This window comes from Phocoena phocoena, chromosome 2 (genome assembly GCF_963924675.1).
Source record: "Phocoena phocoena chromosome 2, mPhoPho1.1, whole genome shotgun sequence".
NCBI lineage: Eukaryota > Metazoa > Chordata > Mammalia > Artiodactyla > Phocoenidae > Phocoena > Phocoena phocoena.
The window spans coordinates 93,298,674-93,321,616 of NC_089220.1; the positions used below are offsets into that span (position 1 = coordinate 93,298,674).

At 36.1% G+C, this 22,943-nt stretch overlaps 1 protein-coding gene across 1 annotated transcript in view; it reads right to left on the minus strand.

Moving 5' to 3' along the window:
- Positions 1 to 22,943, minus strand: part of SPPL2A (signal peptide peptidase like 2A) — a 33,843-nt gene that overhangs the window by 5,647 nt on the left and 5,253 nt on the right. The window contains exons 6-14 of the mRNA XM_065871724.1: positions 19,607 to 19,758; positions 15,088 to 15,184; positions 14,556 to 14,657; positions 13,486 to 13,567; positions 12,349 to 12,423; positions 8,489 to 8,545; positions 7,704 to 7,806; positions 5,104 to 5,178; positions 3,153 to 3,313 (exon numbers count right to left, since the gene is read on the minus strand). Of these exons, the coding sequence (XP_065727796.1) occupies positions 3,153 to 3,313; positions 5,104 to 5,178; positions 7,704 to 7,806; positions 8,489 to 8,545; positions 12,349 to 12,423; positions 13,486 to 13,567; positions 14,556 to 14,657; positions 15,088 to 15,184; positions 19,607 to 19,758 (904 nt within the window). The remainder of the gene's footprint in view (positions 1 to 3,152; positions 3,314 to 5,103; positions 5,179 to 7,703; positions 7,807 to 8,488; positions 8,546 to 12,348; positions 12,424 to 13,485; positions 13,568 to 14,555; positions 14,658 to 15,087; positions 15,185 to 19,606; positions 19,759 to 22,943) is intronic.

Here is a 22,943-nt window from a genome sequence, read left to right on the forward strand (position 1 = left end):
TAATTATGCCTCTAAATTTCTCTTGACCTTGTTCTCTTCTCTCAATCTCACTACCTTTCTAACTCTGGCTACCACTGCTTCTAATTGTAATAGCTGCCTCAAGTTTTGCTCCCTCCTCCAATCCATTTTCTAGATTTCTTAAAACTCTTAAAATGGTCTCCAATATTCTTAGGATAGAGTCCAAGCCCTTGAACGTGGCTTACAAGACCCTACAGACTCTTTCCCTTGCTTCCTTCTCCAGTTTTCATCTCCTACTGCTCCCCTATTCTTACTCAATAGGATAGCCATCCTAAACTTCATTTCGTTCCTAAATCTGTCAATGCTCTTCCCTCCAAGCATTTTTTTTTTTTTTTTTGCACTACACTGGCCTCTCACTGCTGTGGCCTCTCCCATTGAGGAGCACAGGCCCCGGATGCACAGGCTCAGTGGCCATGGCTCACGGGCCTAGCCACTCCGAGGCATGTGGGATCTTCCCGGACCGGGGCACAAACCCGTGTCCCCTCCACTGGCAGGCAGACTCTCAACCACTGTGCCACCAGGGAAGCCCCCTCCAAGCCTTTGAAGTTATGGTTCTCTCAATATGGAAAACATGGCTCAGTCTTAAAGTCTCAACATAAACTTAACATTCTTTTTTTTTCTTTTTGGCTGTGTTGGGTCTTTGTTGCTGTGCACGGGCTTTCTCTAGTTGTGGCCAGCGGGGGCTACTCTTCGTGGCAGTGAGCAGGCTTCTTATTGTGGTGGCTTCTCTTGTTGCAGAGCACAGGCATGCGGGATTCAGTAGTTGCAGCACGTGGACTCAGCAGTTGTGGCTCGCGGGCTCTAGAGCGCAGGCTCAGTAGTCGTGGCGCACAGGCTTAGTTGCTCTGTGGCATGTGGCATCTTCCCGAACCAGGGCTTGAACCCTTGTCCCCTGCATTGGCAGGCGGATTCTTAACCACTGCACCAACAGGAAAGTCCCATAAACTTAACATTATTTAAGAAGCTTCCCTTCCTCAAATCACCTTTGACTGTCTCAAAACCATAAGCACTGGGTGTCCCACTTCTAGTTTTCATGGCATCTGCCATAATTAACATTCATCACACTTTATTGTTAGTGACTCTATTTGTATCCTCCACTAGACTCTAACTTTCAAGAGGCCATGAGAGTAGGCCTGCTTCTAACTTGTTCATCTTTTATCAACAGCACATACAACAGTACCTGGCTCAATAGGACTGCTCAATAAACATTTGCTAAGTGAAGAAACAGAAAACTATTTTTAAAACATGATGACAAAGAGCACTTCTTGGGATGTGACTTTCAAAAACTAGTATTAGGGACTTCCCTGGTGGCACAGTGGTTAAGACTCCGTGCTCCCAATGCAGAGGGCACAGGTTTGATCCCTGGTCAGGTAACTAGATCCCACATGCATGCCACAACTAAGAGTTTGCATGCCACAACTAAGGAGCCCATGAGTCACAACTAAGGAGCCCACCTGCTGCAACTAAGGAACCTGCCTGCCACAACTAAGACCTGGAGCAACCAACCAAATAAATAAATAAATATTAAAAACAAAACAAAACAAGTATTAGAGTATGTGTTGTAGGACATACTTTTACTTTTCAAAATCTATAAAACATTCCATGTGGGTGTCCTCTTTATGGAAGTTACAAGCTGTCTTACTAGTTTAGTCAAGGACCTTGTGGCCATAAACTAATTCTATGTGTATAAATACAAGTTGAGACAATGGCATTGTGAGGTAGGAAAGGCAGGTATTTATCCTAATCTCAAAGAAATTATAAGACTTAACCCAAAGAATTCTAAGCTGGTGCTTTTTTCAATTATAGTAGTCTAACTTAATGTGCTAATCACCTCTTGTTAAATAAAGATGACACTACAGGGCTTCCCTGGTGGCGCAGTGGTTGAGATTCCGCCTGCCGATGCAGGGGACATGGGTTTGTGCCCCGGTCCGGGAAGATCCCACATGCCGTGGAGTGGCTGGGCCCGTGAGCCATGGCCGCTGAGCCTGCGCATCTGGAGCCTGTGCTCCGCAACGGGAGAGGCCACAACAGTGAGAGGCCTGAGTACCGCAAAAAAAAACAAAAAAAAAGACACTACAACCAACCACAAGGTGGATATGAACTTTGAACTGTTTATCTACTAACAGAATTGCAGCCATCTACCCAAAGTATCTCTATTTTTGTTCATGTGATCACTGACATGCAGGCATGAGGGTGGATGACAGAGGGTAGTTTGTTGTAATAGGGCAAAGAAGAGCTAACTGCCTCATGAAGGGATCAATGCCATGACCATGACCTCAACAGGCAAGGGTTTCCCAACCCTCTTTAATTTTGAAGCAAACAAACAAACTTTACAGGAATACCAAGAACATTTAGGAAAAGAAGAAAGGGGTTTAACTTCAACGAAGAAATAACTCAAACATGATAGATTCTGGTATCTGATATTCTCTGTTCTAGGAATTTTACAGAAAGATTAATCTTGATCAATTTAAATCTGAGGGGCTTCCCTGGTGGCGCAGTGGTTGGGGGTCTGCCTGCCGATGCAGGGGACATGGGTTCGGGAGGATCCCACATGCCGCAGAGCGGCTGGGCCCGTGGGCCATGGCCGCTGGGCCTGTGTGTCTGGAGCCTGTGCTCTGCAATGGGAGAGGCCGCAGCAGTGAGAGGCCCGTGTACCAGAAAAAAAAAAAAAAAAAAATCTGAAATGAGTGCCCTCTTTCATTTCGTTAGGCCCATTTAGATGCTGGAGAGAGTACTTTTTATCTGCAAAATCTCAGGACTCTTACTATAAGTAGCTAATGTCAGTATCAAAATTTATTACTTAAACAAGGGTTTTATCTTTCATGAAGGCGACTTTTGTGTGGATTTTGAAAACTCATGTTGAGATGCCGTTTTGATTTTCCCTGATGCCCTCCCATGCTTCTTGGTAGTTTTATCTTGAGTCACCAGAATTTTGGCATCAGATTGCAGTGGGGATGAGAACTGATGATGCAGCAGGTGAATAGTAAGGGGGAAGTAGTGGAAAAAACTTAGGACATCCTGACAAATTCAAGGCAACTTTTTGGCATGTAAAAGCTTTGATATATACAAGCAGTTCCCATCCAAGGTTAGGCAGTGTCATAAGATAACTTGGTAACCAAGATATAAGCACATACCTGATAGCCGCTACCTTTCCAGAACTTTTTCATTTCCTTACGTCTCCAAGCAACAACTGAGGCAGTAATAAGTGTGCAAGGTACTAAATAGAGGAGAGCAGGTTGCCCCTTTTTCATCAGCACCAGAACAACAAATGTAAGTATCATACCGACGGCATAGGCTGCAAGAAGAATATCAAGTATCAGCAATTTCTATATGCTACCAAAGGTGAATTTTAACTCTGTCACTAAAGTACTGGTTTTCGAATACTTCTAAGGACGTTTTTGCCCTATGACTTCTTTTCATAATTTCATTATTTTTCTAGATAGTAGTTAGGAGAGACATTCTACAGAGCTTCTGAAAAATTTGGAAACTGGTTAGTGTTTTCATTATAATTACCCTAATCGTTAATCATTGATAAAGATAATAATTCAAGGAAGCCTCAATTATCTGCCACTATTAAGGATGTTGAGTTGTTCCACATTTTAGGTAACTAAAATCTGTGCCTCTAGGTACTAAAGTTTGCTTTTAAAAATCTTCCTAATATTGATTATATACTTCCTGGTCTTCTTCAACAAGTGCATACCAAACGTCATTTGATCTTTTATTAATGATTGAGGGTCTCATTATGAACACAGGAGCTCAGAATATTGGAGCTAGAAGGGCCTTTATGGACAATGCAGTTCACCTTCTTGCTTTATAGATGAGACAATGGAGGACCAGTGAGGTTAAGTGAGTTGCCCAAAGTTACACAGCAGAGTTGACAGTCCTATTATCTGTCTTTTCATTGAGTTCTTTTATTCTATCACACTGATTGGTGCTAGACTCTAATATATTAATACCTTTTGGGAGTACTATACTTAATGGCCTCAGACTGCTTTTCTTATTTCTTTATAATTTCCCCTTTTTCATCCTTTCGCTTACTTAGCTGTTCTTTCTTACTGTCAGGGTAACTATTTCTAGCAACACCCTTTTCTACCACTAATGTACACTTTTAATTTACTAGATTTAATTCCACTGTGGAATTGAAAACCTTGCTAGAACAGTATCTAAATGGCTCTGGTGCAGGCCATTTACCTAAGAATAAAGAACTTTGGTGTACAGACTTTGAGATATCTATTTGATATGTTCAGAAGCAGAAAATTATTTTTTGGCTTACAGCCTGTTCCTGTCTGTTTTCGATAATAGAAATAAAAGGATGAGTGACAACTACCGCTGCTGTCCCAGGTGAAATGTTATTGTGCCATAAATTTATTTATATTAATACATAATTATTGTACCGTATTTTTAAAGATTTATTATTTATTTATTTAATTTATTTTTGGCTGCATCAGATCTCAGTTGCGGCACGTGGGCGCTTCATTGAGGCACGCAGGATCTTTCATTGCAGCACACGGGCTTCTCTCTAGCTGTGGCGTACGGGTTCTCTCTCTCTAGTTGTGGCACACATGCTCCAGGGTGCATGGGCTCTGTAGTTGTGGCGTGTGGGCTCTGTAGTTTGCTGTAAGCAGGCTCTCTGAGGTGAGTGAGCTCAGTAGTTGTGGCATGTTGTTGTGGCATGTGGGCTTAGTTGCCCCACAGCATGTGGGATCTTAGTTCCCTGACCAGGGATCGAGTCCATGTCCCCTGCATTGGAAGGTGGATTCTTTAACAGTATAGGGACCACCAGGGAAGTCCCTATACTGTATTTTTTAAAAATCTAGTATTGTAGAATTTATTGACTACTTATGTGCCATGTGCTTTAATAAGAATTTTATGTGTAGAACCTAAAGTTTTTCTTTCACATATAATTTCCTTTTTAAACCTCCAAAACCTTGTGATATAGGTAGTAAAGTATAATTATCTTTTTGATGGAAAAAATATGTCTGATTCATTCATGGTGAAGAACTAGAATCCAGGGCTCCTTATTTTTAGACCTTTTCCTACAGACAGTACAATTCAATATAATAAAAAGAAAAAACAAAAACTTACCAACTGTGGAGGAAACATAGTATATAGAAGAACCAGCCTGAACATCAAATCTTCTACAGTATGCAATCAACAGGCCTAAAAAAACACTCTACATTATTTTCTTAAAACAACAACAGCAATACAAATTCAACTGTTAACTATGGCAACAGAGCATGTTGTATTGTATCTAACCTTCATTTTTGCATCATTAGAACATTAAACTACCTCAAATTCTGGACAAAATTTTACATGCTGATTTTTTTTAAACTTAATGCCATATATTAAACATTTTCCTAAGCCATCAAACAGTCTTTAAAGATATGATTTTTATTAGCTGCTTAATATTCCATCTCATGGAGAAATTTTTCTAATATTTCTGTGGTATCACTTGTAATGTCTCCTCTTTCATTTATAACCTTACTGATTTGGACCCTCTCTCTTTTTTTCTTGGTTAGTCTAGCTAGAGTTTTGTCAATGTTGTTTATCTTTTTAAAGATTCAACTCTTGGTTTTGTTCATCTTTCCTATTATTTTCCTGTTCTCTATTTATTTTTGCCCTAATCTTTATTATTTCTTTCATTCTGCTAACTTTGGGCTTAGTTTGTTCTTCTTTAGTTCTTGTAGGTGTAAAGAAAGGTTGTTTATTTGAGATCTTTCTATTTTCTTGATGTATATGCTTATCAGTGTAAACTTCTTAGAACTGCTTTTGCTGCATCCCATAAGTTTTGAAAAGCTGTGCTTCTCTTTTCATTTGTCTCACAACACATTTTTACTTCTCTTTTAATATTTTCTTTGATCCACTGGTTGTTCAGGAGTGCGTGTTAATATCCATGTGTTTGTGAATTTTCCAGTTATCCTCCTGTTACTGATTTCTAGTTTCATTCCACTGTGGTCAGAAAATATACTTGGTATGATTTCAATCTTCTTAAATTTGCTAAGATTTGTTCTGTGGCCTAACATATGATCTATCCTAGAAAACGTTCTCTGTGTGCTTCGGAAATATGTGTATTCTGCTGTTGCTGGATGGAATATTCTGTATATGTCTCTAGTCTATTTGGTCTCTAGTGTGTTGACAAAAATTTTTAAATGTATCATCAAAAAAAATGTATTGAAAGAGCATCAAGGAAGACAATTTCAAATTGTGATCAAAGAAATCTCTTTTCCAAGGAGAATAAAATAATTTGGAATTTTAATACAGAGAGTTCAAATGGCAATGAAATATAAGCTTTCATTTGTAAGCATGCAAGTGTACAGGAAAAAAAAAATTATTACCTATTTAAGAAATGTGTTGAACCTCTCCAAAGAAGAAATCTCAGACTGTATTTATTTGCTAAACACTATTATGAAACAGTAAGAATGACATTCAACTGCTTAAAAATATCCGAAAATAATTTTACTATCTTTATTAGTTGTTTCAGTTAATTAGTTTTGGTCCTTACATAATTAATCAAATACGATTCTTGGTAGTTCCTTGTTATTTTTTACTATATTTGCTGCTTAATCAACATTTCCATACATTAAAAACAGTGATATCCATCCCCCCCAAATTAGAATTTAGCTTTTAGAATTAAGTCACATATTATAAAACACTCTGCTTTTTGGGGAAATATTTGTTAGTGACCTTTGTCATTTACTTCAAGAATGCAGTATTTACATACGATCACACTATTTTCACCAATTCTATGCTATGTGCTTTTTATAGCACATGGTGTGGGACTGGTAAAGTTGGGGATAAGTTTAAAGATATTCAAGAAACCTTAAGTTTACTCAGCAGAATGCTTTCCCTACTTAATCAATTATGTGAATGGAGACTCACTGAGCTAAGAGAGCTGCTACACTGGTCTTTGCGATCCAGCTCACACGGCAACAGTTTTTGCTTATTTCTCTATCCAGCTTTACTATGTCAATGAAAGGGCTTGTTCAGAAGAGCCAGTACTCTCTACCCAGCCACAAGCAGTTAGTACATAAGGAGACTATAAGAAAAGTGAGGAAGGAAAAACTCTCAGCTGATTGAGAAACATTATTAATTATTTCTACACTATATTATTCCTGGGCTGGGATTAACTTTATTCTACAGGTAGCCCAGTGAGGAAAATAATGCAGAACTGCAATAACTGTCAGAGAAGACATGCTAGGAGAAGGTGATCAATTTCCACCACATGCTGTATTTTTTTTGCATTATAGTGCCCTACAAGCTATTGTTGTTCTACTATGTTTTCCTCTTGGTCATGACCTTGTTTAGTATTCCTAAACCACTTTTCCTAGAATACAACTATTATTTTATTATGATACATTTGGTAATATTAAATTCAACTTTTAAAAGGGGATTTGTTATATACTTTCTTGGGAAAGAAGGTCAAACTGATACTAGTTACTTCTTCTAAGACACTTTTTTGAGCCATGGAAAATATACTTTGGTTGTTACTATTTGGGCTTTATCTTCTACCCCCCAAAACACATTTTCTCCACCTCTGTCTCTGTGGCTGATCCCAGCTCTAGCTATAGCCAGAAATACTTAATACAGAGTAGGTAACTTTTAACATTTGACATTTGATACTATACATATGACAATGTTAAACCATCAGTATATTTCCACTCAAATTGTTACAAACAACCGCTTACCTGGTACAATAATGTCTCCAAAACCCAATATTGAAACTGGCATGAGGCACACACTCATTACTGAGAAATAGGCCAGCTTTGGTACTCTGATGACTACTGGTAACTGTAATTACAAAAAAAAAAAAAAAAAGAGGCCACCAATAAACCTCTTAGGAATCTTTACCCATATCTTTAGGAATGGAAGGAATGATATTAGAATAATTGTTTTAACATTTGAGAATTAACATTTTAGGAAAGCTTAGAATCAGAGAACATAAATTAGGCATATATATACTCTGAATTTATAGAAAGCTTGAAAGAAATAGATACGTAGTTTTGGAAAAACAAAACCCAACACACATGTAGGGTTAACAGTATTAATCCAGTATCCGCATATCTAACCTTTTTCTCTTTCCTTTTTACCAAAAATAGGACTCAGGCCTTGAAACTTTTTTTTTTTTTTTTTTGGCAATCTGGATTTTTTTCCCCAAAGAAGAGTCTTGTCTCAGAGGGTATGATTTAAAGTCCAATGAACATATCTGAAATACAATCCTTACTTTCTCATGGGGAGCTGAGGGTTGAGCAGTGGCTTCCACCAAGTTTCCATCATTCTAGGATGAAACCCAAGTCAATAGGTATTTAATAATTTAGAATAACTAATAAAAGGGCTATATTTTGTGAGAAATAAAGTTTTACAATACCTTAACATGCACTACGTGACCAATGAATTATACAAGAAGGCAAAATTATTAACTGGACACACACACATACACTGGCAGCCATTTGTATTTAATTGCCATCCCTACCTTTTCATTATTTCCAAAAGGTCCAGCTGCAAGTTCAATCATGATGCTCTCACCATTCTAAAATTGAGAAGAAAGGTGAAAGAAATTGTTCAATCACTTAAAGGGAACAATCTGCCAGTGTTCAAGACAGATTTGACCCCATGGCTCATGGCCTACTGTAAGCTAATGAAAAATGGGTTGTAGACTGATTTTTTCCTAAAACGGTCTCTGTAGATAGCAAAACTTGGAGTCATCTAAGACAAATTTCATCTAGCATGCTGTTCCACTTTATCAGCGCTCAACAATTATCAGAAACTTACAGATAAACCACACAAAGATTATCCAGTTGAGTTTGAGCACTGATTTATGCTGACAACTAATATCTAGTGTTTCTAATGGGCTATAAATTTTAAGTGCTTTTAATTACATTTGTCATATACTATGTGTCCTTAGTCATTCTTAGCAATAACAATGAACAGAGACACAAGAAATATTGAAATTTTTTATATTTAGATTTGTAATAAATATTGGTAACTTTATTTACATTTGACCTTCCGACTACTCACCACAATAACAATGAAGCCAAACTTGAAAAGACCCAGCCCTAAAGAACTTGAGAACATTTCTCTATCCTGACTCCTGTCCAATTTCAGCCCTGCCTGCTTTTTATGCACCAATCAAAATATTAACCTTAGCCGAAGTTTTTCTTTGTGTATGCCTAAGGTCTTTTTATGTGGGCTGTGTTTATTAAAAAGTTATTTCCTGACAGCCAAATCTACTGGGGAGAGGGAAAACATTTAGATGTAGCTAAGACTGCATGAGCACCCATCTTACACTTCACATTATGATAAATACATGCCCCAAATAGGTAGTCGGAAGATAAATAAATGCTGAATTTTAGGAAAATTTGATTGATTAGCTATCCTATTTGCCATGTGGGTGGGGTGCATAGGAGAAATTACTTGAGTATTTTTAAGAAGACTTAAAATATTTTTAAGACTCACTGACACCTGAGCTGAGTAGAAAGAAGGCTAAAATCCTTAGTTACAGAAATCTTTTCCTCATGTTAAGCTTCGGGTTACAGAAGGGTTAAATCACAGGAATTTATGAAAATAAACTAATATTAAATACAAACTCCCATGATATGATTCAATTTCCAGATAGAGTTCACATTGGTTCATTTTTGAATTGCTATTTAAAACATTTAACTGAAGACCATTATTAACATCCTCTTATACATTCATAGATATCTACCTGAGTAACTACTATTTGCAAGATACTATACCTAGTATGGTGGTGGATGAAAAAAAAATGAAGACAGGCTCTTATTACCAGTACTCCTATGGCTACCCGTCCTGACAACTCATTAACAGTCTACTAATACCAGGGTCAAGAACATGTTTAGAATGTCTAATATTTAATCCTTGAAATTTTCAGTGAAAACCACAAAAATCAGAAATTACGTATCTAATTTTCATTTTGAGTTGCCTAACAAACAAACCAAACTGAGAAGAAGGTGTTAAGGTAAATCTACAACAGTGAACACTAAAGAGCACTTCAATCTTTTCCAGTGGATCAGATTACTAGAAATCACATTCCTAGTCACTGGGAACAAAGAAGGAAAAAAAGAAGATGAAAAATTCCCTCAGCACAGAAGAAAGAAGACTCAAAGACATCTTTATTATTACCATATACCTTTAATATACTAAAACTTTTTATGTGTAGCGAATGGACATAGTTTGCTGGCAGACAAGTTTGGCATTTATAAAGTGATACTAGTGTTAAAACAGAATAGAAAAATTATTTTTTAAAGAGTTTAGTTAGGGGCTTCTCTGGTGACGCAGTGGTTAAGAATCTGCTGCCAATGCAGGGGACACGGGTTCGAGCCCTGGTCCGGGAAGATCCCACATGCCGTGGAGCAACTAAGCCTGTGTGCCACAACTACTGAGCCTGCGCTCTAGAGCCCACGCGCCACAACTACTAAGCCCACGTGCTGCAACTACTGAGCCCATGTGCCGCATCTATTGAAGCCCGCACACTCTAGAGCCCGTGTTCTGCAACAAGAGAAGATACCGCAACAAGAAGCACGCGCACCTCAATGAACAGTAGCCCCCACTCGCCGCATCTACAGAAAGCCCGTGCACAGCAATGAAGACCCAATGCAGCCAAAAATAAATAAATAGAGTTTAGTTATAGTTTATAGCTATGCCCACTGTGCAATATATGTATCATATGGTATAACTACGTGCTGACTTATGGAAATGCCTTTGTAGAGAGTGCTTTACTTCCATTATGAGATCTCTGATGGAGTGACTTATAGAAACATATTTTTTTTAACCAAATAAATTGACACAAGCTAGAACAGCTTTGGAGAGAACTTTAAAATATGCTTTAGTAAATTAACAATTTTGTTATAATCCATAATACTAGTGCTATGCTTTTTTAGGTTACTATTGCAAATGAAGTCAGTGAGCCAGATGGCTCATCATTAAAGCATGGGAAGGTGCTAATGTTTTGGGACAGTTAACTACATTTGTTACCTAGTTGCAATTTTAGCTCCCCAATGGAGCACATGTTTGTCTTATGCCATTATAGCAAATATCAGAAATGCAGAGATTTCACAGATAGTAGGGGCTAAAGAATAAAGAACTACTAGGGAAAAAAGCAGTGATTATAATATCAAACACTAAATATATGAGAGTGACAAAGGATAAAGAAATGATATAAAGTTACAAAGCAAGACTCAAAGTGGGGAAAGTGGAAGAATTAAGCAATAATTAAAAATATGTTCATGAGACAGGAATAGGCACAAGGTAGAAAAACTGGGCAACGAAGGATTACCACACTCATCCAACACCTCTCCCTTATTCTAAGAACAGCACCAGGATTTTATTGAGGAGCTAATGGTAAAGCTGGGAATAGATGACCTATTTTTTTTAAATTTACTTTCATTTATTCCAAGGATATTTTTTGATCACTTATGAGGGTCAAAACACATGAGAAAAGTAAAAATACAAATATGAGAACAAATATAACTTATAAGTGAAGGGACTATTATCTGTGTTACAATAATTACTTTCAAATTCATTCATAGCAGAATTTATTAAGATTTAAAACGTGACAAGTGATTCCAGATTTTTGATCAGTCAACATTCGACAGATATTTGAGTGCTATGATTCTAAACTCATGGAAAAAGCCAGTCTGAGACAATGAACATATGGACAGAAGCAGAAAGGAAGAGCATGTGCCCCTGAGTCTAGTTTCTCCTGAGGCCAGGCCCAACCTGGCCTTTGCACATGTCCTGGGTAGACGGGACCTCTTTCATATAGAAAGGTTAGGTTGGGTTCTGGCAGTGGCAACCAAAAGAATCCTACTGATGGAAAGAGAGGATGGAATGTTAGCAATACTCCCTCACCTAACTGATTAGGAAACTGAGGGCTAAGTGACTAGCAGCCCAGGGTTATAAAGTTACAGACCTACATTTGAGGTCTTCAGACTTTCAGTGTGGTGCTCTTTCTTAGTCTCACACTAGGGTTACAGAAATGAAAGTAGTAATGACACTTTTTTTATTCTTTTTGCTGTCTATATTCTCTATAGCACATATTTATAGTTTTACAATAATAAGAAAAGTTACTTTAAAATGGGTAGGAAAATTTATAGATATTCTCATGTTTACATCAATCAGGACAGATTTTTTTATTTAGCAGAATGGCTTAAAGGCTTAAAAATATCCTCTACTAAAAGGCCAATTTCAATGATAATTCTCTTAAGAGAATTAAAACTCAGTCAGTGGTAAACATCTGCAAAGTCAATACTCTAAGAGCATGTTTAAGATTCTCATCTTTTAGCATGTTTCTCATGGATTTCAAAAATATCATACCTTTGTGATGAATGGTGTTATGAAAACAAAAAATACATCATAGAGGAGGAGAAGGCTTAGAAGTATCACACATGACTGTTGAAGAAAGAAACAAATTTAAAGGTCAAACTTCCCATATCTAAATTAAGAGATATTATTTTACAAATACAAATAAACATGTAACATACGTTTGAACACTTTTTAAAGGCATTTAATGTTATTACTATTTGTAGTTTTACTCTACAAATCACATTCAAACTTTTATCTGCTTTAAGTCACTCTTTTTTTTTTTTTTTTTTTTTTTTTTTGCGGTACGCGGGCCTCCCACTGCTGTGACCTCTCCCGTTGCAGAGCACAGGCTCCGGACGCACAGGCTCAGCGGCCAAGGCCCACGGGCCCAGCTGCTCCACGGCACGCGGGATCCTCCCAGACCGGGGCACAAACCCGCGTCCCCTGCATCAACAGGCGGACTCCCAACCACGGCACCACCAGGGAAGCCCTAAGTCATTAGGACTGGTTTTTGTAATTTAAAATAATACAAGGAAAAACAGGAGCGTTATTTTAAACCTCTGCAGTCCAATATGCATTGAAGGACTGAAGGACTGAAGGACTTCCCTGGTGGTCCAGTGGTTAAGACTCCGCGCTCCCAATGCAGGGGGCCTGGGTTCAACCCCTGGTCAGGGAACTAGATCCCACATGCATGCTGCAACTAATAGTTTGCATGCCGCAACCAAGGAGCAGGCAAGCCGCAACTAAGGAGCCCATGAGCTGCAACTAAGGAGCTACCTTCTGCAACTAAGGAGCCCACACACAAAAATATCTCTGAATCAAAGAAATGTTCTTCCCTGATATCTAGTCTTGCACAGATTATATGAATTTGGCATATTATATGAATGATTAAAAATATTTTAGCTAGCAAATTAGTGGTTGCTTGGGGTTGAGGATTAGGATTGACTGCTAAAGGGCATGATAGAGCTTTTGAAAAGATAAGAAATATTCTCTAATTGATTGGGATGGTGGTTACAAAGTTACATATTTGTAAAATTTCAACAATCTGTACAATTGAAATGGGTGATTTAATTATCTGTAAATTATACCTTAATAAAGTTGTTTTAAAAAGAAAAAAATTATTTTAGCTAGCAAAGTAGTATACTTTACCTTGAAGTTGGGTAACTTCAGTGTTTTAATTAAATTCAGACAGAAAGCAATCCCTAAGATATCCTGTAAAATCCAAGCCCACCTAAAATCAAAAGAAATTACTCTATTGTTTTACTCAGTTATTTTTAAATGGAACATTTCAAAAGAAACAGATCACTAAAGTAATACTGTTCAATTGCTATGATATGAGTATTCAATTATTAAGCAGCAATTATAACAACAGAAAAACCTCTTATATTCTCCATATTTAGTAAGTTACTGTCCTAGTAGAATAATGAATACTACTACTACACTAAGAAAAAGTTGAAAGACTACCTCAGAAGAAAGTATATCGCGTAAGTGCATATTTATCTTTAATGTTTGAATTTATACATGTCTCTTTTAAGAAAGGTAGCTCATAACAAAGGACATTGATGTTAATATACATCCAGATAGCTAAAACATAAAGGAAATGAGAGCTATACAACATACTCTACCAGAAACTGACAACTGACATGAATAATTATCAATTATCATACCTGAAGCTGCCTAAAATTGTATGAGCTTTGCTCCCAAACTTTAGGCTGTTAAATCCTTTTGGGTATTAGTAATTTTATTAATAAACTGTTAAATTTTTTATTCTTCCTGCAAATGGACAGATACCTGTATATTTTCTGATATATCCTTTCTCATATGAAAGGTAGCATACTCTAAATATTCTTTCATATTTTGCTTTTTTCACTTAAAAATATATCCTGGAAATCACTGCATATTAATTCAGAGAGATCTTCATTCTTTACAGCTGCACTGCACTCCACTGTGCGGCTACACCATAATTAAGTATATTTTTGAAGCGTATTTCAGCTTAGATGTTTAAATCCTAATTCATTATTTCCTTCTCTAGACAACCTCAAATCCATTAGCACAAGATCTGTTTATTTAAGAATTTATTTAGCATGTTTCAAGACTATGATGTTCTGGGATAAAAGCCAAAAAAATCCATAATAATCATAATGAACAATTATCAAGGCAAGATATAAAGTAATCCATCCTTAGACTAATCTAAAAGTAAATACAATGAGTATTCATACCTATCTTCATTTCGAAATACAGCCCAAACAACAGCTATTGCTATGCACAGTCCAGAGAGAAAAATAAGTCTCACTTCAATGCTTTTGCCACGACACATAATCCTAAAAGAGAGAGTGAAATAGGTTAATTCACCCTGTAGATGAAACACAATGTTCAGTTAATGTAACAAATCAATGTTAGCCACAGTGACAAGAAAACTTTTGAAATATCAATTTAAAAGTCTTGATTTTAAGTATAACAAATGATACATAATAAAATATTTATCAGTTCAGTAGAACTGTGATGATGAAAATGTTTTATATCTGTGCTGTCCAATACTGTAGCCGCTAGCAACATGTGGTTATTTAGCACTTGAAATGCGGATAATGAGACTGGGCAACTGAATTTTTAATTTTATTATTTTAATTATTTTAAATTAAAATAGCGACATGCATATTGGACTGCACAGGTTTAAAAATAACGCTGTTTTTCCTTGTATTATTTTAAATTACAAAAACCAACATTATAGGCTTCCTCATAAGAGATACATACATGCATTGTCCACATGGTATCTTCTGAATTAGTGCAGCAAGACAGTTGTACAGACTCATTGCTGATGCTATGCAGAAAATTGCTATCATAACATAAACTAGAAAAAAAAGATACTAAATTATATGAGAAAAGAAAGAAACATGATAAGAAAATATTTATACAATCAATATTAATTCTTTAGCTTTTTTACTGGATCATAATACTTTCAACGCAGAGACCATACCATAATCTGAATTGGTTACTAAACTGAAAATATTTAGATCTTGAGCTTTAAGGGTGGGTATTTTATGTGTTGTTTTAGTTCCATTACACACTGGTAGGATTTCTTTAGGGGCTGAAGCTGGCTCCACATTTTCTTTCTTTTTTAAAAAATTTACTATTTTTTTTATTGAACTATAGTTGATTTACAATATTGTATTAGTTTCAGGTGTACAGCTTCAGATTCTTTTCCATTATAGGTTATTACAAGATATTAAATATAGTCCCCTATGCTATACAGTAAATCCTTGTTTATCTTTTTAATATATAGTGGTGTGTATCTGTTAATCCCATACTCTTAATTTATCCCTCCCCCTTCCCTTTCCCTTTAGTAACCATAAGTTTCTTTTCTATGTCTGTGAGCCTGTTTCTGATTTGTAAATAAGGTGATTTGTACTATGTTTTAGATTTCACATATGTAATATCATATATTAGTCTTTCTGTCTGACTTACTTCACTTAGCATGACAATCTCCAGGTCCATCCATGTTACTGCAAATGGCATTATTTCATTCTTTTTAATGGCTGTGTAATATTACACTGTATGTGTGTGTATATATATATATACATATATATATATGTATATATATATATAAAACACATCTTCTTTATCTATTCATCTATAGATGGGCACTTAGGTTGCTTTTATAATTTGGCTATTGTAAATAATGCTGCAATGAACATAGGGGTGCATATATCTTTTCTAATTAAGTTTTTGTTTTCTTAGAATAAATACCCAGAAGTGGAATTGCTGGATCATATGGTAGCTCTAATTTTAGTTTTTAAGGAACCTCCATACTGTTTTCATAGTGGCTGCACCAATTTACATTCCCACTAACAGTGTAGGAGGGTTTCCTTTTCTCCACATCCTCTCCAACATTTATCTGTAGACTTTTTGAAGATGGTCATTCTGAGACGTGTGAGATGAAACCTCATTGTAGTTTTGATTTGCAGTTTTCTAGTAATTAGCGATGTTGAACATCTTCTCAAGTGCCTACTGACCATCTAAATGTCTTCTTTGGAGAAATGTCTATTTAGGTCTTCTGCCCAGTTTTGGATTAGGTTGTTTGTTTTTTTGATATTGAGTTGTATGAGCTGTTTTGGATATTAACCTCTTGTTGGTTGCATCTTTTGCAAATATTTTCTCCCAGTCCATAGGCTGTCTTTTCATTTTGTTTATGGTTTCCTTTGCTGTACAAAAGCTTATAAATTTGATTAGGTCCCATTTGTTTATTTTTGCTTTTATTTCTTTTGCCTTCGGAGACTGATTTAAGAAAATATTGCTACTATTTCTGTCAGTGGCTCTGCATTTTCTATCATTCAATGATTCAAACTCACATGTTTGCTAAAGATGTCTATAAAGTGAGTTGTAGACATTTGTGAGTATTTAATTTAAATGTAACGAATGGAGCAATTAATAAAACATTATAAATGCTTTTTAAATTGCAGCTTAAGGATGAGAACTGACACCTACCTTAAGACGTTAATCATGATGTCTATATTTTCCTACAGTGGAATTTATCTCTAACAACTTTATATGTGTAAAACTAAATCCACTTAAACAAACCTCTTTGTCTAGATACGATACTAAGGTAGTTAAAATTCACAAATGCTTTTCTATATTAGCTATACTTATTTGAGAATTATTTAAAATTAAAAACATTTGATCTCGCTATTGTTAAAAAGGGGGAGAAATTATTGTACTCTAAAAGTGTTTGTTTTCTGAACTTTCTCAAAATTTCACAATGGAAATAAAAATTTTAACTGAATTTTGCAAATTCCACTAGATTTCAGAAAACTATAACTCTGTTTTGTATGTGAGAAAAGAGTAAACTAGAGACAGTAAATAAGGGATAGACACTTTCTAATTGGTGATCTTGGACAAATTTTTTTTCGTTTCCTTATTATTCGCTATTGTTATTATTGGATACATATGGTAATCTGAGTAGTAAGACTGACAGTCAAAGGTTGCCAAGTTGAGTTTGGGTAGTCATCCACCAAAGGTCTCCAACCCAAGATTTAAAACTCTGGTGGAAATCATGCTCTGGAGGCCCTAAGAGAGTTTTAAGGTGTCTCATTCAATGTCATACTATACCTAAGAAAATGATTTGACATGAGAAAGAATTTGGTTAATATAACTATCTTTAGTTACTTTCTTGTATATGACAACATAAAATGGTAAGGAGAACCTGCAATTTCGTACATTGAACATATTAAGAAATGGCAGCAATTTTAGCCATAACGAACCGTTTGAAAGTATATTAAATCTTGCAATATCACACACCATTGTCAGAGTCATAATTAAATCCCATGTCCTAGGATAACCATGAGGTTAATTGATTTTCCTCCTACATTGAAAATTAGTTATAAGCAGGGTTAACTTTTTAAATACGGATGAGTTTAAGGAAATTCCTTACCAAAAATGAAAACATGCTTTAGGGTAAGGTTAGAAAAATCTCTTTTTTCTGTCAAAGACCTCTATATATATCAACTGAGGGTCAGACACAAACAGTTGAAAGCTGAGAATTAAATCAGAAAAATTAGCTGTGCAATGATGACCTAATACAAATATCACCCTGGTATCCACTCTCCCAGCAACATATTGAAATATGAGTGATATTCAAAGAAAATTTTTTCTAATTGGAAATATATGTCTTAAGTATAGTTTTAAAACTGCTGCCATAGGATAGGAGAAATTGAACAATAAGCTGAAACTAACCTTGGGGCCTCATTTTTCTAGTCCAGAAACTTATACTAATATTCTCTAAATAAGCATCGTAGCCTGTGGTGGTTTTTACAAAGGGTTTTTAATTCTCATCAGGCACACTCTCTCTTTCCCTGGGCTCCCTCCTCTTTTTTGCTATATGTTGGCCACAAATAGCAAATTTCCATCCTATCAGACCACTAAGAAGACAGGCCAGGGGATGGGCAAGCCATTATCCTACCTTCTTAAAGGAAAAAGTATAATTTATTCTCTAGACCACAGGCAAGTACCTGTGTGTTTTTAGATGTAGTATGATCTGAAATGTTTATATAAGTAAAACAAAATTGAAGCAATACAACATCTTGGTTTGCAAAATGACAAAAAGAACAAACAACACTTTGGGGGTAAGCAGAAGCAATAAATCCATAATTTGAATAATCTTCTATTTCATATAACTATATATAGCCACCAAGAAATCCTTAGTCTGCTGCTTAGATACTGGCCTATTATGCTTTAACTGCAGAGAGGGAAACTTAAGGGCCATAGCAATTCTTTCAAGTCATCCATGAAGAAGTGTTCTTATTTCAAGACACAGTATATTTTTTTCCTTTTTTTTTTTTTTTTAAATTGGGGTATAGTTGCTTTACAATGTTGTGCTAGCTTCTGCTGTACAGCGAAGTGAATTGGCTATACGTATACATACATCCCCTCTTTTTTGGATTTCTTTCCTATCTAGGTCACCACAGAGCATTAGTAGAGTTCCCTGTGCTATACAGCAGGTTCTTATTAGTCATCTATTTTATACATATTAGTGCATATATGTCAATCCCAACCTCCAAATTCACCCCATCCTCCCTTCCCACCTTGGTGTCCATACGTTTGTTCTCTACATCTGTAGGACACACTATTTTTAAATTTTTACTATTTTTAAATTGTTTTTCTTTTCTTTTTAAAAAATTTTTTTTATTGGGGTATAGTTGTTTTAAAATGTTGTGTTAGTTTCTACTGCACAGCAAAGTGAAGTAGAGTTCCCTGTGCTATACAGCAGGTTCTTATTAGTCATCTATTTCATACATAGTAGTGCATACATGTCAATCCCAACCTCCCAGTTCATCCCACCACCACCCCCACACCGGACACAGTATTTTTTTAATTGGAATATATTTTTTCTAATCCCAGAGTAATAGGGGCCTAACACTTCTGACAGTTTAAAAAGTTCCTATCACTCTTTAACTATTCACTTAAGTTTTCCAGGTAGAATGCCTTAAAGGAAAAGATAAATCTGGCAAAGTAAATAAAAAGATGTATGCTAGGGGCTTCCCTGGTGGTGCAGTGGTTGAGAGTCCGTTTGCCGATGCAGGGGACACGGGTTCGTGCCCCGGTCTGGGAGGATCCCACATGCCGCGGAGCGGCTGGGCCCGTGAGCCATGGCCGCTGGGCCTGCACGTCCGGAGCTTGTGCTCCGCAATGGGAGAGGCTACAACAGTGAGAGGCCCCCATACAGAAAAAAAAAAAAGATGTATGCTAAAAGTAGCAAATATAAAATATGATTTCTTACCCAACCATTTGTAGAAGAAATAAAGTAAGACCATCATAACACAGCAGATGACCACAAATATTATAACCGTTAGAGGACTAAAAGTAAAATATTCTTCCTTCTTTTTCCTCATTTCTCTATCTTCAGTGTTTGTCACTGCCTTCATGCTTTCCCTGCATAAACATACACAGGAACTTCAGCAAATCTCTGCCAAGTATAGCTATTTTAAAAATCTATCTCTAACACCAACTTAGATTTGTTTCTGATTACAAAGTATTATACTTAAAAATTACACACCAAAAAGAAATATTTAATCTAGAAAGTAAAAACTCCCTATAATTCTACCCTCAAGAGTTGATCTGTTATTAACCACTAACTTTTGAAATAGCATTTTTTTCTGGAGGCAAAATTGTTGAAACAGATGACATTTATTACATAAACAAATTAATGTGTATATTATCTAATTTGGAAACTACATTGACGTAATAAGTTTCAAATGATAACCAATTCTTTTTACACACTTAATATTACCAACTTGCAGATAGGAAAGTACTTTTAAAATTAGCTTCTCTTCAATGTAAAACACTAAATTCTTCTCTCAGTCAACTCAGTATTTTCTATATGTCTGTTCAGGGCTCACTGACATACTATGAAGGATTCAAAAGGAGTTCAAGACACAGCTTTGTCCTACCTTGATATAAGATAGCAAAATAGTTTCTAATTCTCCCAACAACATTGCTGGGTCACACAGCTAATAAAAGGCAGACACAGGAGTTGAAGAGGAAAGGGTCACAGGCTTCTTTTGATGAGCAGTGAGTCTCTCTTCTGTCACCTAATTGTCTCTTCCCAGTTATATGGAACCCACTACATACTTTTCCAGCTCCAGTTCCTTCAACTCTGGTCTACTAAATTCTGTTCCCTTTTTGTATATCCTGACCCTTTTCATCAGGTCTGGGCTCAATACAAACTTTAGGTTAAAAAAAGATTTATTTCTATGAAACTGTACATTTGCCAAACTGCTTATTTACCAACATGCCACTTTCTTATTAGAAAACTGTGGATTGGGATGGTGACTATTCTAGGCATCTGTGACTCTAGGGAGGCAGCCTGGGAAAAGAGCTGGAAGAGGGCCTGGGGAGAGACACACAGTACCTCCCTGAAACTGTAGAGCTGGATGACAGGGTATTAACAAAAGTTTCAATGAAAGTAGTACCTGAGTGGGAAAACATGCCAACCTTTGGTATCTATCATTGCAAACAGATTCATTTAAAGACATTTCTATCACAGAACATATATAAGCCATAATAATCAAAGAGTCATATATTCATATTCAGTGTACTAAAAAGCACCAGGCAATTTCTTGAAGGAAAACATACACTAGATTTAAATCATGTTAAAATAATATAATTCATCTTTTTAAAAAATCGTACTCTTAAATCAGCTCAAGAGCCACATGCAATGAGAAGCTAAGCTTTCTTTCCTGCCATCTTGAGTTTATGATGAGAACCAGTTATAAGAAGGACTCATTATAATAGACTTTAACTCTCTACTGAAAAGTCTTTATACGGAATCAAGGCATTTTTCCTTTTTGCAAAAAGTACCTCTTTCATTTGGCAGGGTAATTCTGGGTTACGAGATCCTGTTCTGATAAATTTTCCATTCCCTAAGCCTTATTCTCTTTTCCCTTTTCTTTCAGTCTAACTCTCTTTACTTGCTAAATAACAGTCCTTGCGTTATTTTTTAAATTAAGATATAATTGACATATATTAGTTTCAGACGTATAACACAATTTGATATTTGTATATAATGCAAAATGATCACCACAATAAGTCTAGTTCACATCCATCACCACACAGTTAAAACATTTTTTTTCTTGTGATGAGAACTTTTAAGAACTACTTTCTTAGTAACTTTCAAATATGCAGTACAGTATTATTAACTATGGTCACCATGCTGTACATTACATCCCCAGGACTTATTTATTTTATAACTGGAAGTTTGTACCTTCACCCATTTTGCCCCCTCCCCACCTCCCCACCTGTGGTAACCACCCATCTGTTTTCTGCTCTATGAGTTTTTTTTTTTTTTTTTAAGATTCCACACATAAATGAGATCATTTGGTATTTCTTTGTTTCACTTATTTCACTTAGCATAATGATATCATAATCCAGCCATGTTGTTGTGAACAGTCCTTATGTCCTCTATAATTCTACTTTTTATGAAACTTTTTCCATTTTATTACTGATTCATACTCTCTTTCTCTATACTGTCACCCCCACCACCAACAACACACACACTTAGTTCTTTCTATCTTTATCCTGCTCTTAGAATAAGCCTCCTCAATTTCAAAATCCATAATCCTGCAGGTAAAGGACATTTCCTCTCCCAACCCGGCTACTGAAGGCAACACATTCTTTGCTTTTGCCCATCATGTTTTATGAATAAAAGAACTTATACGTGCTGCTCTCCCACCTCCAATTTTCTTGAGGAAGAGCCTGCCCTGACATGTATATGAAGCTTGCCTTGCTAACTCAAAGTGTGGTCCACCGGCCAGTTTGTCAAAAATGCAGAGTCTTAGCACGCATCCCAAGCCTACTAAATCTGAATTTTTAAAAATTTTAATGAGCTCTCAAGACAGTTTGTATGCACATTACAGTTTGAGAAGCACTACTCTAGAGAAGAAACAATTTACATTATAATGTAAGTATAGTGAAGATATATATTAAATGGAAAAACATTTTCAGTTAATCAGTAGCTTTTGGGAAATTATTTATAAAGTTTCACCATATAATCTAGAAAATGATTTTGGAGATCTTACATACTATGCTTTATAAAGATTAATAATGAAGAAAAATAATGCTTACTCATGTGAAATCATGTGACTAATACATGCTGAAATGTGTTTTCCAAATATGTAAAATATTTTAAGCTCAATACTCTAGGAATCTACACCTGTTAAACCCTAGACTTCTCTCTTGATGAAAGTCAATCAAATTTTAGTACTTTAAGAAATTACAAATAAGCTTATTAGCTTCGGCTAGCGTCAAGTAAGCCCTTTTTAATGGAATCTATAGATCAATTCACAAGTGAATATATCGTCCGTTATGCATAAAATAATATGCTCTGAGCACAATTTTTTACTCAGAGTTATAAATATGAACTGATCCTTCTAAACTACATTGCTGGGACTTTCCTGGTGGTCCAGTGGTAAAGAATCTGCCTTACAGTGCAGGGAATGTGGGTTCGATCCCTGGTCAGGGAACTAAGATCCCAAATGCCGCGGGGCAACTAAGCCTGTGTGCCACAACTACTGAGCTCACGCACCACAACTAGAGCCCGCATGCCTCAAACTACAGAG